General features: G+C 38.8%; 1 protein-coding gene across 4 annotated transcripts; it reads right to left on the reverse strand.

Moving 5' to 3' along the window:
- Positions 1-8,451: 8,451 nt before the first annotated feature.
- Positions 8,452-13,122, reverse strand: smim5 (small integral membrane protein 5). 4 transcript variants are annotated; one of them, XM_039789405.1, is made up of 3 exons: positions 12,749-13,122; positions 9,567-9,785; positions 8,452-9,309 (listed from the first exon to the last, which is right to left on the reverse strand). In XM_039789405.1, exons 2-3 carry the CDS (start codon positions 9,679-9,681, stop codon positions 9,218-9,220), a joined length of 207 nt encoding a protein of 68 aa, XP_039645339.1. In that variant the 5' UTR covers positions 9,682-9,785; positions 12,749-13,122; the 3' UTR covers positions 8,452-9,217. The 4 variants fall into 4 exon arrangements, with proteins under 4 accessions (XP_039645339.1, XP_039645343.1, XP_039645342.1 ...); XM_039789409.1 differs by lacking the exon at positions 12,749-13,122 and adding an exon at positions 11,361-11,420; XM_039789408.1 differs by lacking the exon at positions 12,749-13,122 and adding an exon at positions 11,214-11,342.
- Between the last annotated feature and the right edge of the window lie 2,477 nt (positions 13,123-15,599).

The following is a 15,599-nucleotide window of genomic DNA, read 5'->3' on the forward strand; positions in this document are numbered from 1 at the left end:
GTCTCATGAAGCTGCCGCGCGAGCACACTGCGTAGCTTACAGTGCGTTTCTTGAAGTTGGAATCATGGCGGATGAGAGCGCTCCGGACATTCATCAGCCTTGTAAAAAAAGGCCATAGTAACACTTGCTCTCTCTCCTGAGATGATTGACCAATCAGTGACGAGAGTCAGCGCTTTGATCTCCTGCCAATCAATCGCGCTCAGAGAGGAGAAGGGGACAGAACAGCAGCTGTAAACTGACTTTTTTTTTTCTTTATCATTCTTTTCCCGTTTTTGGACTTGTTGAAGTGATGTGTGTAGCCCAGAACGTGAGTTAAAACTATTCTGTAGCTTGTTAAACTGTCATGGGTTTGAGTGCCTTGTTATCTGTGTAAACATTAAAGCTACATTTATTCATATTTCAAAAAGTGTTCTGCTACGATGTAGATAAGGTTAGCCCGTGTTACGACATGACATTTATATGGAGAGAGAGAGATATATTATTGCCTTGATAATATTGCTGTTGCTGTGTTTCTTATTGCATAGCTGATAGATGTGCAGATTGTTTAATATTACTTGTGCAGCCACGTGGTGATATTCAGGTTGTGTTAGGGCAATTTGCTAGCAACGTGCAATGCCAGTAAACAGACTAGCGCTGTGGAGCCACGTGCTTAGCTATTAAAGGTGTATTACAATGTTTGCTCTGTTATGGATATGTGTGCTGTAATAGATGTGGCTTATTCTCAGTCTGTGTTACTGAGCAATATGTTACATTTAGGTTACTTATTACAGAGAAATGAATGTAATTCTTAGTATTGTTTCTTGTTATATGCTGGTGGCTATAACATTTAGTCTTGGTAAATAATGTTCATGCTAAGTCAGATGCTTATTAATGTACATTATTATTTGCTTATATTTCAGAACCACATTCCAACTTCACATGTAACGTCAAATACAACTTCATAGTTAACTTCATGTTGGAGTTGTAAATAAATCTTCCTGGATCTCAAAGTCAGACATCTCTGGTTCAAGTTCTTACCGGACCCCCTACAGCCGGCCAGTGTTTCAGACAGTTTTCAATAGTTTTTACAAGCCTATTGCCTATACTTTTGTAATATAATAATAGGGCTGGGCATCGTTCAAAATCTTTCGATCCGGCGCCAATTTCGAGACCTCAGTTTCGATGCCGGTTCCTAACGATACTTTTTTCGATACCATATGTTTTAAAATCCATTTCAACATCAACAAAAATACATTAAACACAAAGCTTTTATTTTCCAACTTAATTGTGAATCAAAACAGTTAACAAAATGTAAAAATTCAGGTAACACTGCTCACTCAGAGTAACATTAATAAAGTTGCCTTGCCTTACAAGCTCAGCCTGTCAGTCAGTCATCAGGGCAGAGAAACCACCGTTGTGCCTGCTTGTCTAAGAGGAAGTGTTACGTCAACGGCACCGCGACAGCTTTCGGCTCGCCATTAATATCATATCACATATCTGCTTGAAGTTTTGAAAAACTGTAACCACACTTGAAACCCCTTTATTGGCATTGCTGTGACTCACTGTGACTTCAACAAAACTACAGAGCCGACGACGTAGTTTACTCGGCCCACACCTCTCCGGGTGTGTGTGTGTGTGTGTGTGTGTGTGTGTGTGTGTGTGTGTGTGTGTGTGTGTGTGTGTGTGTGTGTGTGTATGTGTATGTGTGTGTGTGTGTGTCGGTCGGAGCTCTGCTCTCTGTCAGTATGCAGAAAGGACAGATAAGCTTGCGCTTAAGCGTTCAGACGCTTTTGGAACCAAAATTTGGCACCGAAAGATTAATAATTTTTCGATACTCATAGGATCGGAGATTTTTTTTTCGGTGCCATAAAAGTATCGACATTCAGTGCCCAGCCCTATATAATAAACACTGTTACACTTTTTGAAACTATTTCAGCTTGTGTAGGCCTATCAGTTCTTTCTGAACATATTGAACACACTTTTAAAAATGCCGCGATAACACCGAAAACCATGATAATAAACTTTAAATTTATATTTACTAAAAAATATTTTTTTATACTGGTTATATAAAATTTTTTTTTATTTTTTATGTTTATGTGTATTAGTAGACTATTACATTTAAGACGGATCTTTGGCCCAATGTCTTTTGTTCTTTATGATCTTTTTCCTTTGTCCATTTTTCTTCTCTCTTCTCCATAGTTTTTTTGGTACTTACACTTCCTATTCTTCTGTTCGTTCAGTTTTTTACTCCTTCCTGTCATTCCAGACCTTGTGGGTTCCATCCATGTTCTTCTTTCCTTCCTGTCTCAGTCCATCTCCACATCTTGTCATTCCTAGTTCCACCGTGTCGCTTGTCGTAAATAAAGATTATCGCATGATAAGAAAATAGAAAAAGCTCGATAATTTTTCCGGCCGGTTCGTTTCGATGCTTGTTTATTTTCCTCGTTTCCCCCTCTCTCTCTCTCTACCAAAGAGACTGGAGGACTAGTTCCTTACCGTAAGCTGTGTAACCCTCTTGTCACGGCGCATGGTCTTTGTGTGGTGGTAGCGCTACTCCAGGCGGAAGACGAGAGAAGTTGGAGCAGGGTTTCCTGCAGCACTTTGCAGTTAAAGGCGCCAAAAATAAAAAAGTATATATGAGCGATATCCACCGTGTTACTCGGCGTCCCGTTTTCTCCGTTTCATTCCAAACCACACAGCAACCGACAACCGCAGGTTGAGACTGTGGAGGATCCGGACGCCTAACGCGCACGCTGTGGACTCTTCAGTCTAACGCCGGTTTCAGGAAAGTGGCTCCATGTGTCCGACAAACGCAAACGAACATTAACGGTTACAAGCCTACAGCTGTCCGGGACAGCCGGATGTGGAAAGTGTGTTTGTCTGTGTGTGTCGGCGCCGGCCACGAGCTCCGACCGATACAGAGGTAGAAGCCGCACCTTCGCCAAAATGAAGGCTGAAAACCAGAACTATTTTGGTACATTTACTCGCCACGTGGCAGCTAGCCATACATTTTAGATTTTATTTTTTATTATATATTATTTAAATGTAATATTTAGTGTTAAATAATTGTAAAATGTAGTACAGAGTCTCTAGTCTGAGAACTTACGTGTCACAAACGGCAATTCCACAACTGTAGCCTACATCAGCGTGAAAGACGACATACCAAAGGAGATCAAAGACATATTGTGGATATTTAAAATGTCTTCCAGTTCCAGTGTTAAATATTCTTTAGAAATAAAAGTGTATTGATCTTTGAAAAGGTGTAGTAGTAGTAGTAGTAGTAGTAGTAGTAGTATTATTAGTATTAGGCCTATTATTTGGACATTATCATTATATTAGATGCAAATGGTCTCTCGATGACAATATTATCGTTTATCGCAATAATTTCTGGGACAATTTATCGTCCAGCAAAATTTGTTATCGTGACAGGCCTACACACACATGCATAATTCAGTTGTGCACACATACAGTACATACTTCACACCATCACTGGCAGCTGGCTTTGAAATAAGACAGAATGAATGTCTTGGTTCAGCATTAATTGCCAAGCCCACTAGCAGTGTCAGTGCATCAGGGATACAGGAAGACATCACAAAGCCATAACCACAGATATAGTGTACAGTTGACTTCATGTTAATATGTCGATATATTAACGTTATTCACATACGTTAATACATAACATAGCTAACTAATACAATACGGCCATAACGTTCACTATCACGCACGCACGAACGCACGCACGCACACGCACACACACACGCACACACACACACACACACACACACACACACACACACACACACACACACACACACACAATCTGTGGGTAAGAAGTACCAGTAACCAGTAACTTTATAGCAAAACAAAATAACGTGAACGTCTCGTTTTTTATCCAACGTTAACGTTATGTGTCAGGGAAATCAACAAGACCAAAACAAAACCAATAAGACCCTGCTGAAATAACTTTATATGACTGAACTTTGTAGGTTCATGTTTCTTTTATTCAAAAAAAACAAACACGTCTTGAATAAATTAGACATTGTCTGTAAACTAACTAGCTGTCGTTAAGTGAGCTAGCTACAAGCTAACGTTAGCTGCCACATGAAATCCGGGGTAAGATTCGCACAGCAACAGACAGCGTTTTTTAGCCTTTATACATAGAACCACAGAACCTGTTACATTTGGTATCAGTTACCCGTCTCTTCTGGTTCGGAGTCGGAGTCAGGCTCCGAATCGTCTCCATAGTCTGCCAAAGAGGAAAGCAGGACACTCTTTTTACCGCTCGCCATTACTGTATGCGTCGCATAAACTCCCGGTCGCAAAGTAAAAACGTCAGTGACGGAAACTGTATTACGTAGGCACTGACGTCGCACCGGCGTAGCACTGGGATGTAGTACGTAGTCCTCATAGAACAATGTACTGCAAAGGCAATAGCTCTATCAGAGTAAAAAATGGGACTTCGCCGAGATTTGAGTTGCAAAGAGGCATCCGGCAGGGCTGTCCTGCCTCTCCTTACCTCTTCATTTTATGTACACAACTTCTTTCCACCCATATTAAAAATAGTGCCTTAAAAGGAATTTAAATTGCAGAAAGAGAAGTTATCCTCACCCAACTAGCAGATGATACCATATGATACTAATTTATTTAAAAAAAATGCCAGCCAAGTGCCAATCGCTATCAAAACAATATAATTATTTTCCGCAGCTTCTGGACTCTGCTTAAATCTGAAGAAATGTGAACTTTTTTCCCTTAAAGAAAGCGACACCTCCCAGATCTGTAACATACCAATCAAGGATAAGATTACTTATCTAGGGATTACTATAATGAAAAATGAGGAGGAGAGATGCTCTGAAAACTTTAATTTGATTAGTGATAAGACAAAGAAAAAGCTTAATCAATGGCTGCAGAGAGACTTATCCTTGAAAGGACGAGTATTGTTGACAAAAGCAGAAGGTTTATCCCGTCTTACCTATGCAGCTATCCCCCTGTTTGTCAACAAAAAGCTCTGTAAATCCATTGATAAATTACTTTTCAATTTTATTTGGAAAAACAAGACGCATTATGTAAAAAATCTGTTATTATGAACACCTTTGAACGTGGTGGTCTTAACTTTCTTGATTTTACAACCCTTAATAATACTTTTAAAATAAATTGGATAAAGCAGATTCTAATAAATCCCACATCTACATGGAATTTTATTCCTAACTATATTTTCTCTAAAGTTGGTGGTCTTGAATATTTACTTTTGTGTGATTATAAAATAGAAAAAATTCCCTTAATTTTATCTAAATTCCACAAACAAATGCTCTTAGCATGGTCATTAATCTACAAACATAATTTCTCCCCACATAGGTGCCTCATCTGGAATAATAAGCTTATTAAATTCAAGAATAAATCTTTATTCTATAAAACTTGGTTTGATAATAACATTATTCTAGTGTCCCAACTACTAAATGATAATGGATCATTGCTGAATTATTCTGAATTCCTTCATACTTTTGGCATTCCAATCACCCCAAGAGAGTTTGCAATTGTTATGGATGCCATCCCATCTGGTATTTTAACTCTCTTAAAAGGGACTGGAAAACCAGTTTGCTTACCAGCGTTGGACCCCAAGTTGACCTCAATTGGTAATATGTGTTTCGCTTCCACAGCTAGAAATAATAATCGTAACATTCGCTGTTTATTACAGAGAGAGGTCACCAGCACCCCTAATGTTGTTCCCTATTGGTCTAACTTTGTTGACAACCTGAATTGGGGGAATATTTGGAATCTTCCTTACAAGTACCTCCTTACGAATAAAGTAAGAGAAGTGTCTTTCAAAATCATACACAGGTATCATCCTGCTAAGCATTATCTCCTTAGGTTTAAGCTTGACATATGTGTTAACTGTTCTCTATGTGGAATATGTCCAGAAACAATGATTCACCTGTTTTGGCCCTATGTCCCTATTACATCACTTTCTGGAAGGATCTATCTCGATACATTACTGATAAACTTATCGCAGATTTTTCTTTGTTGTGGAAAGATGTACTGTTTGGTTTCCATGACCACAAAGTAAAAAACAGAAAGAAATATATCTAGTTAACTTATTGATCATTTTAGGGAAATATCATATTCACAAAGCCAAATTTAGTAACTCTAAACCTTCTTTTATTGCTTTTGGTAAGGAAATGGAGCAGTACATCAAAACCATCTATGACTCAAAAAATAAGAAAGCTGCTAAAACCATTCAGTTATGCTCTATTTGTAATGTTTTTATTTGATACTCCCCCTGGCTCTCTTCACTAATGTGTTTTTTTCTGTATTAATGACTGATTGTTTATGCTGTTCTGTACTGTTTGTATCGTAAAGATTTAATAAAGATTGTTTATAAAAAAACTATCTATTTTAGACATGATTTTAGACCATAGACTAGGCTACTGCTACTGTACAGCTAAAACCCTTCAATTGTACAAACCCACCCCCAGAAAGAGTCAAAAGAAAAGAGGAGAAAGATAGTAGGCTAAAGAATCAAAGTAATACATGATGCAGGCTTAAACATGCACTCACAACTTTCATATCTTATGAAAATTATTTTGACTGTGCTTGTCTAACTGCTGTAGTGGCATTTAAAAAAAAAAAAAATCCACCAAACCAGGCTTTTCTTCTTCACCTTAGCCTTTCAAATGTTTGAAAGACTCCTGTGCATGGATGGATGGATAGGGCTTACTAATATGCATCTAAAGAAATAAACCACATTCAACTTCCGGTAAGCAGACACTGATTTGATGATTTGCAGATTAAAAGACATATTTTAAGTTAGACCTGCTAATAACCTTTGTTCCTACACATATAAAAACAGTCACTATGTATGCACCTGGACTGACATTGCTGACATTTGCATGCTTTTTAAGTAAGTAAGTTAATAAGTTGTTAACAAGTCAATAAAGAACCTTTATAATGTTGGCAATTCAAAAAAATGAATTGATTACTAAATGTTGTACAAATGTTTGACTGAGGATGGTTATGATTATTTCAATATCATGTCTGCTATATCAGTCAATTATATTTGAAAATAAAATTTAACAAAAAGTAGTTATAGTACTGTAAACATATAGGAAAGTAATGGTGTGCTGCCAATGTTTAATATTATTTAGTCAAATCTGGACCATCACCCCTTACCAGCATACACAGTTACTACATTATACTGCAGCCTGGTGGATGTAGTTCATGAAGATAACTGACTACAAAGCCAAGTTTATGTGAAATAAAAATGATGGAAGATTTCATCAAGATTTGATCACAATGATGTGGTCCCACTCTCTTTATGGTGTCACAGTCGACATACAAAAATTGAAAACAGCACACACAAAAAATTACCCAAAGGTGGACAGGTACATTTAGACAAATATTCCATCATGTCAACGTTCATTTTACAATAGGCTTTACACATGTGAGTCAGTTTTCTTCACACACGTCTAGATCACTCCCTCCTTTGATTTCTGCTTCTTCTTCTGGTTCTCTTTCGGGCTGCAGCAGCACCCATACAGCAGCGCGAATGTGACCAGGGACAGAATTCCCAGCACAAACACTCCTATGACCACAAAACCGCCCAGTGCCCACGGCTCCTGATGCAGCCGATACAGAAACCATTCCACCCAGTCCTCAGGTGACCCTGTGGGTTTCTGCTGCTCTGAAACACTGTACAGGAAGACACAAACCAGATAAAAGCTCAAATGGATGATCAGGAAATTAAACTAATGAGATAATATTGTTGGATACCATTAGTTTCCACTAATAAAGCTTAATAGAACCCTTGGAGCCACATTATGTCCTGATGATAAAACATATAAAACAGCTATAAAACAATTTAAAAAAAAAAAGTTTTTTTTTTTATCAGCATGCTACATTGAAATCGGCTGTTAAACGGTATTGTCACCCGACACATTTCTGTTCGGAAACTCACCTCTCCACGGCCATGTTCCACTAAACGATCCTCTCACGGCTCAGTGACTCCTAACAGCGCGGGGATATATTGTGTGAGAACAAATGGTTTCAGCTACTGTTCTGATCCCCACGCAGCCCTGGAGCTATTTTAACATAACCAAAACACCACCGTTTACTATCAGTTTGTGCAAGGCATTCTGTAAAACTCCAATGGCAACAATTCTGCTTTCAGGTAACACTTTCAGTTGCTCTGTGTGGGCAGGGCAAAGTAAAAGCAAACTGCCCCTGGTTAATGTTTACTTAAAATATTGACTGGTGGAGGCAAAAGACAGATCTGTGATGATAAGGTATGCATACAATAGAGTGTTTTTCTGGTGGGATTTATACCAGAGCTTATTTTGATGTAAAGTGGAGGCAATTATTGAAATAAAATCATGCAAATACTGCATGAATTTAGAAGATGGGATCATATCATGCTTTAACAGATTAACAGATAGTTAAATCTTTACATTTGATCCTGTACAAAAAAAAAACAAGTCAGTATTATATTTGATTTTTATATATATTGAACATTTATTACATTTCAGTGACATCAACAAATGCAATATGGCAATGCCTCGGTAAAAAGGACAAAAACAATCCACTATGTCACGATATAACAAGAATACATTTTTAACTGTTGTACGTCAAACAATAAAAAGCTATTTTTTTCCATTGGCACAATTAGCAAAAATAAAAGAGACACTCTTCACTGAGCCAGCAGAGGGCGCACTTACGTCTTTTTACACTGGATAGTTTCTACACAAACGCAAGTTAAAATGTCTGTACATATTCCATGTTGTTTTTCATATCCTTGATGAATATCAACAGGATACCAAACCAGTTTATTCTAATAACGGAGTCACGGTGACATTCAAACACAAATCAGCTTTCTTACTCTTCCTTTTTTTAAATCACTTGCTCCACTGTTAGGTTTTTGTTGTTGTACAAGGCTGCCACACAGTGTTGCATTGTACTGGTCTGAAATGAATCTTGATGAGTCGTGCCACTCTTCTGATTTATATGGATTCCAGTGGCATGTCTCTCTCTCTCTCTCTCTCTCTCTGGAATGTACATCCAGTCTTTGTCCCAAAACTGGAAATATTATGCAAGTAAGTCCCCATCCTTGAGTTGATGAATTTTATTTGTATGATTTCCTCCAAGAAATCAATGACTCTGAAAAGGCGCATTTCCGGTTATGTAACGGTGTGTGTGTGGGTGATTACATGAAGGATGGAAGGAAGGACGGAGTGTGTTCTCTGTCTCATCCTTAGACAGGCTGTACTCTGGTGGCCTGGTATTTTGACTTTCCACAGCAGCAGCAGTGGAAGCAGGACAGCACAATCAACAAGAGAAACGTGGCTAAAAGGAGACACAGGACAGAAGACACAGGGTGGGGGGGTGAGTTGGGTTAGCACATGCTGAGGGAAGAGTTTTGTATCATATTTAAATCTGCATTTAGCTATAATTGTATATGAACCATGGGTCAACTATGCGTAATATGAAACGAGTGACCAATTCAACATTATCAAATGACCCTGCAGTGTTTTACGCTTCTTTCAGTGAACATTATTCAAATGCATCAGTGTCATATACTGTCGCTAACAGAGGAAACTCACCAACAAACAGGATGAGCACCAAGAAGGCTCCCAGCTCCAGAGGACTGGCATGTGGGAGATTCTGCAGTTTGATCAACACCTTCTGAAGAATATCCACCACCTCTTGATTCACCATGCTGACTCTCGGATGCAGGTCCCACACAGAGATTAGAAAACAAATGCCTCAGGTTTTGCTTTCAGGGAGGCAAACAGGCCTTTATAGAGCTCACACAGCTACACCTAAAGGAAACAAGACGGTACAGTGAATGGATGGTCTCACTTTCTGGTGAAAAGATGCTCTGAATGTATAAATGTAGAAGTTATTTTCATCCTCAGCTCCACCCTTCACTACTGCAATTTTATACCTCCACCCTGCAATTACCCCTCAAGGCCTAGCGGGCAAGCCCTTTATCCCTAAATACTCTATGTGCTTTGGGAGTACTCACTCATTATATATCAGCACCCCTTATCAGCCCACTGATGAACTTCCAGTGTTTGTATGTGTGTGTGGATACACCACGTGTCCAAATTGGGTGTGACTTCCTGCTCCAGCCTGGTTACATTTGAATCCACACACACAGAAGGCACCGGCCTACATGTTCAGTTTTAATTATAAACAAAGCAGACTATTTCAGGCCTGGCATTTCAAGACTGAGGCCTGTCATCCTCACTGGAGCAGCTGTGTGTGGGTGAGGTGGGACCGATACTAGACAGGCTGCACAAGAGATACGGACACATGGCTGTGAAATGGCAACATAACAGGACACTGAAGTCATCAGAGATCAACTCTGAATAAATGTGTGAGTGTGTGCTGTAATGATACACACTCATTTCATTAATGAGTCATTGGGTGTTTCATATATTGTGACTACTATTTAATATCTTGTATTTCTTTTTTACTTATTACTTTACAACTTACAAATAAAATGGAACAATGATCAATATAATATATGGTCATACCAACACTGTGCACTCTATACACACACCCCCTCCAAAGAAAGAGAGGAGTAACTAGCTAGATACAGAAGCTGTGAATATGGGAAAAGTGTTTCAAGTTTGCAAGTTGCAAAATACACAAAACACATATAATGATTTCATGCAGATTCTGCGCTCTGCCTTTCCCTGATCATCAGGGGATGCCGGCGGAAAATTCAGTAACTACCAACACAATGTGCTCTTTTAACTTTTCTTTTAACTAGTTTGTTTAAAAAATATATAAACCTTATCTTTATTATTAACAGTCCATAGCTCATATAAGTCCATCTACTATATCATATTTATATTACAGTAAAATCAAGTCGATTTAAATGTGATTCAAAGGCAGCTTGAACACACCAAGTCATGTGAACGCCACCAGAATCAAGGGCTGATACGGCAGTTAGCTAGCTACGTTACTGCTAACGTTACTTTTACTGTGTAGCTAGCTAAAACTAGTTAACGCTTAGCAGGAGTTTGTTAAACTACTAACTCATTTAACTTAGTTATGTGGAATAACAAACTAACTTACCAAGATGTCGGTTCATCAAAATAGATAGTTCTTAATTACAAATAACGTCTATGGAAAAATAAGCAACGCAAGAACATTTAGTTTAGCTAAGCTAGCTAGCGTTAAGGCTAACCGTGTCTATCTTACCAGCTAGCAAGCTTTCACGTTCAGGTCTTGCTCACCCGGAGAAAAGCGGGCATCACACCACTGGACACTTGTGAACAACATGCCATGTTACATTCAAATTATCATTTGTTCGTTGGCTCAAGTAGCTTATTTTGATGTAACTTTTAAATATCAGCAACAATAACTAGCGTTAGTAACTGTACCTCAGAATTCCTGGCACTTGCGTTGCTAGGCAACAGCTGAATATGAATGAATACGTTTCACGAGGCTCAAATTGATACTTTTCTCAATGATAAATCAAGAGCAATAGACATACAGTAAATCAAGTAGGTCTACATAAGACAACTATTATTAAACAAAAAAATATTATTTAGATAATTTGCGGTTCTGATGTTATGTTTTTTTGTATTATTTTTTTTTTTAGAATTCAAATTATAATCAGTTATCACAGTCAGTGAACATAAAGATATACATACATAAGTGCAAATAACAATATGAAAGTAAATAAGAAAGTAATAATTAAAAAAAGAAAGAAACATAAGTACAGAAGAGACAGACTTGCAAACCTCATTAATAATAATTCTTAAGTTCTTAATTAAATACATTTGAGTATATATCACTTATTAAAATACAAAAATAAAAATGTAAAACATGGTGTTGATTTGGAAAATGTTGCTTTATGAATATGGACCTTGCCTAATAAAATAAAGAGATTTTCAATACTACATACATTCTTATCTTTACATTCAAAATATGTAATAATATGTTTCCCTTCAGTTGTAATTGTATGTGATGTTTGAAATACTATATCATTTTCAAAACATTTCCAGAAAGTAATACAAAATGAACAACCATAAAAAAAATAGATGGGTTACCGATTCTTATCTGTTCTTGATGTTATCTATTTGTTCAGGAAGTGTATGTGTGACACCAGACACGACGTCTGCCTTACACTGATTAAAGAGGTTTTTTGTTGTTCACTTTTGTGGTTGGCATACTGCATACAGTCTGCAGCTCTTACAGGAGGAAACGTTTCCTGACATCAGTGCAGAAATACTGTGTCCACTGGCTAGTTGCTCAATTTGATTCCAGAAATCAATTTCCAATGTTTTACCTCCAAAGTGCATTCATATTGCTATATATGCATACTGTGTACACCTCCTGGGTGTGTACATTCATGTTTGGTTTTCTGGAAGCTCTCCAGCTGATTGTGAAAATCTCACCCGCCTGTCAGAGTGGAGAGTCTCGAAGAATGTCTGACCTCGGCAGCTGGCCCTCTCTGCTCTGCAATGTCCACTTGTTTTTACCTTCCGCTGCACTCCCACCCCAGGTTGAATCGTTAGCAGAACATAGTCAAATACCAAAACATGCTGCAGAAATCTTACTGTAATGAAGAAGACAATAACGTCTTTGCGTTGAATCTTGGTTATGGTATTGTAAATAAGTTTGTCACTAAAAACCAGCTTCTCTCTCTCTCTCTCTCTCTTCACCTTAGATTTTTATCTTGACTTGCTGAAAATTACAACGGTCTTTGAATTTAAAAAAAAGTTGACAAGTAACATATGAAAAGTAAAAAAAAACAGGTTCTTACCTCTGCTGTGAATGTGTGCTTCACTTATTTGTGTCACTGTTTCCACTTGTTAATTTGTCTTTGCAAGGAGAACCAAACTCAGCTGTACATAAACACGTCCCCACGATGTTTCACAGACTACTCCGGCTTCTTGTTTTCACCCTCCCCCTCTTCTCACTGCTCTCATATGATTTTCTGACGCTTGTTTGCCTGCTTGTCTACGGCTCTTCCTCTAATGAGCCTGCTCAAGTTCAGACTGAGAGACCAGCGCTATAGGTGTTGTGTGAGATAATTTGACTCGGCGTATCAGCAGCCGTTTCTTCACTGTAGGCCTATGACTGCAACTGCTGCCCCTGCGGTGTGTGTCCACTTTCTCCCCCTTACTAACTCCTGTTCTCAGGGAGTTTGTGTACCTCCTCCCTCTCCTCCTCTTTCACCCTCCCTCCCTCCCTCTCTCTCCTCCACCACCTCCAACCACAAATCCCAAATCGACTCTTTTACTGCTGCTTACGCTGACTCCCCCCCCCCCTCACCCTCTGTCCCGTCTGTACATCTGAACACTCATTCACTGTTCCACCCCCTCTTTCTCTTGGTTGCTAAAAACCAGCTGTGCCGGGCCTCTTTTTTGTCTTCAGTCACCGTGGAGACAAGGCTCCTTCTAAAAGGAGTAGGGGGTTGTGTGTGTGTGTGTGTGTGTGTGTGTGTGTGTGTGTGTGTGTGTGTGCATCCATCTGGTGCCCAGCCAGCTGACTCCCATCTTTCTCAAGAGCATGTAAGCTTGCTTTTTCTCCGGAATCACACTTGTTGTCTCCATGTGCACATGGGAAGTTGTACAACCGACATTTTCAATAATGGAGAGAATACGGACAAATCCATTGGAGGCTGATTTCCCTCCTCCATCTATATCAGAGGTGGGGTCTCCATTGCTACGGAAAGGGTCTCACAAAGCATGAGAAGAACAACAATGAGGCTATTCCTTTCTCTTAGTTGTTTGTTTTCTGAAATAGCGACCTGGCGGGTGTGTGCTTTGATGAAAGTCAGTTGTGTGGTTGTCTACATGCATTAGTAAGTTTGGATTCTCTGAGCTAAGCCCATTCATCCCCAAATGGCCATTACTCAGAATTTATCACAACACTGTGCAATGTTCCTTTTATGGAAGTGTGGAAACTGTTGAAAGGTGTTGTTAAGCCTAAAGTTATGCGTTTCTGTCAGGCATGGTAAATAGATAGATAGATAGATGGATAGATAGATAGATTCCAGGTTAACTGACATACTACCACTGCAAATGTCTGCTTACGTGTGTGTGTGTGTGTGTGTGTGTGTGTGTGTGTGTGTGTGTGGGCCCATTCACATTCATTGCTCATCGACTTATCATTCATCATTCCAATTCATCATTTCATACTGAATTTCTTACAGCTAAAAATGTGCCTAGAACAAAAAGTGGTTGACATCCTTAAAAAACAGGATTACTATGCCATGTAGCATGGACAGTTTGGAAGTATGAACTTCAGCCTACAACAATCATCAACAAGAACATCATTAATTCATTCTGAATGTAAATTCACATCTCATCTCCATTCTAAATACTGTAAAAGAAAAGACTTTGTGGGACAGGCATTAACATTGATTGAAAGTATCAGTGGTCTATGAGTATGTAGGAAAGCCCAGTGTACAACAATAGGCTGATTTACATTGACCTCTGTGTGATCGGATGTGGGAGGCCTTGTGAATAGAGGCCAGTGGAGTCAGTCTCCAGTCAGGCTTCGTTTTAGGCAGTCTCAGTGTGTACCATGATAGCACTTTAACCTTGTGACCCCTGACGCTGTCTACACCCTTTAAACCCTTGTAGGCGGTGTGGTCTGAACTTTCTATTTTTAATTTACATAACATAGATAGGGTAGGAATTTGGCGTAAACAGCATTACTAATCTTGAAACCTATTTATAATATGCTGAAGTAGATTCCGCAGAATGATTTTTTAGCGGAAAAATCTGCTACATTTGAATCCATCCATCAATAAACTAGGTTGCTCTAATTGCAAATTAAGGATCATCAACAATGTCATGTAAATGTAGTTTTTCAATATTCAGAATTGTATATTGGCCCACAAAATGTATGCTTTACCAAACACCCTCCCATTTCAGGAAATTAGGGACTAGATCTGGGCAGTCATGTCTCAACAGCCCATATTCCTCATATCACTTATTTTTCCTGTCTCTACAAATTTTGCTTTCACCACAGCCGTGCCATTAGCTGCAAAAAGCTTTTTCATTAACTCATAGTCTCATAGTCAGGCTGACGATACATTAGAGGGGAAATAACACGCTTTGCTTTCTTCATACAAAGGATCCATTTAAATTGCTAAACTAGACCTTTTTCCTCTGCTTTCAACTTGGAAAAAGCTACTCTGAATTCTGAGCAGATGTCTGCTTTCAAATAAATCTCTGTCTTTTACAACCCTTGGTCAAAGCTTTTTTTCTCCTGTGTAGTGTATCCTGTGTACGTAGTATGTTCTACTACTGGCAAAGTAGTATCCTAGCAGCGGTGGAGGTGAAGGGATGCTAGCTAGCTAATTCTTGTCTCTTTTATGTTCTGATAAACATAAAAAATTCATCAAATTCAGTGGCCACATTGCTATTTTCCAAGCTACTGAGCTGTCATATTTCACAGAGAGGTACAACCAAACCCTTCCCCCCACCGGTGCTGAAAAAAATAGTTGGGGAAACACTGATATCTGAAATATATTGTGATATTGTGGTTTTAGCTGGCTAATGTTAGCTAATGTTAGCGTTCCTGCGGAATAATTGCTAGCTAGCTAATGTGATGGGATAGAAGTGTTTGGCCATATGGCCGCGACCTAAGTTATTCCTTGC

Source organism: Perca fluviatilis, chromosome 21 (assembly GCF_010015445.1).
Source record: "Perca fluviatilis chromosome 21, GENO_Pfluv_1.0, whole genome shotgun sequence".
In the NCBI taxonomy this organism is placed as follows: domain Eukaryota; kingdom Metazoa; phylum Chordata; class Actinopteri; order Perciformes; family Percidae; genus Perca; species Perca fluviatilis.

What these genes read in the sequence shown, in the direction of transcription:
- smim5 (XM_039789405.1), bottom strand. Translation starts at nt 9,681, where the DNA reads ATGGTGAATCAAGAGGTGGTGGATATTCTTCAGAAGGTGTTGATCAAA. An exon ending in GGTGCTCATCCTGTTTGTTG is followed by an intron (nt 9,310 to 9,566) that starts GTGAGTTTCCTC and finishes GTCTCCTTTTAG; the next exon opens with CCACGTTTCTCTTGTTGATT.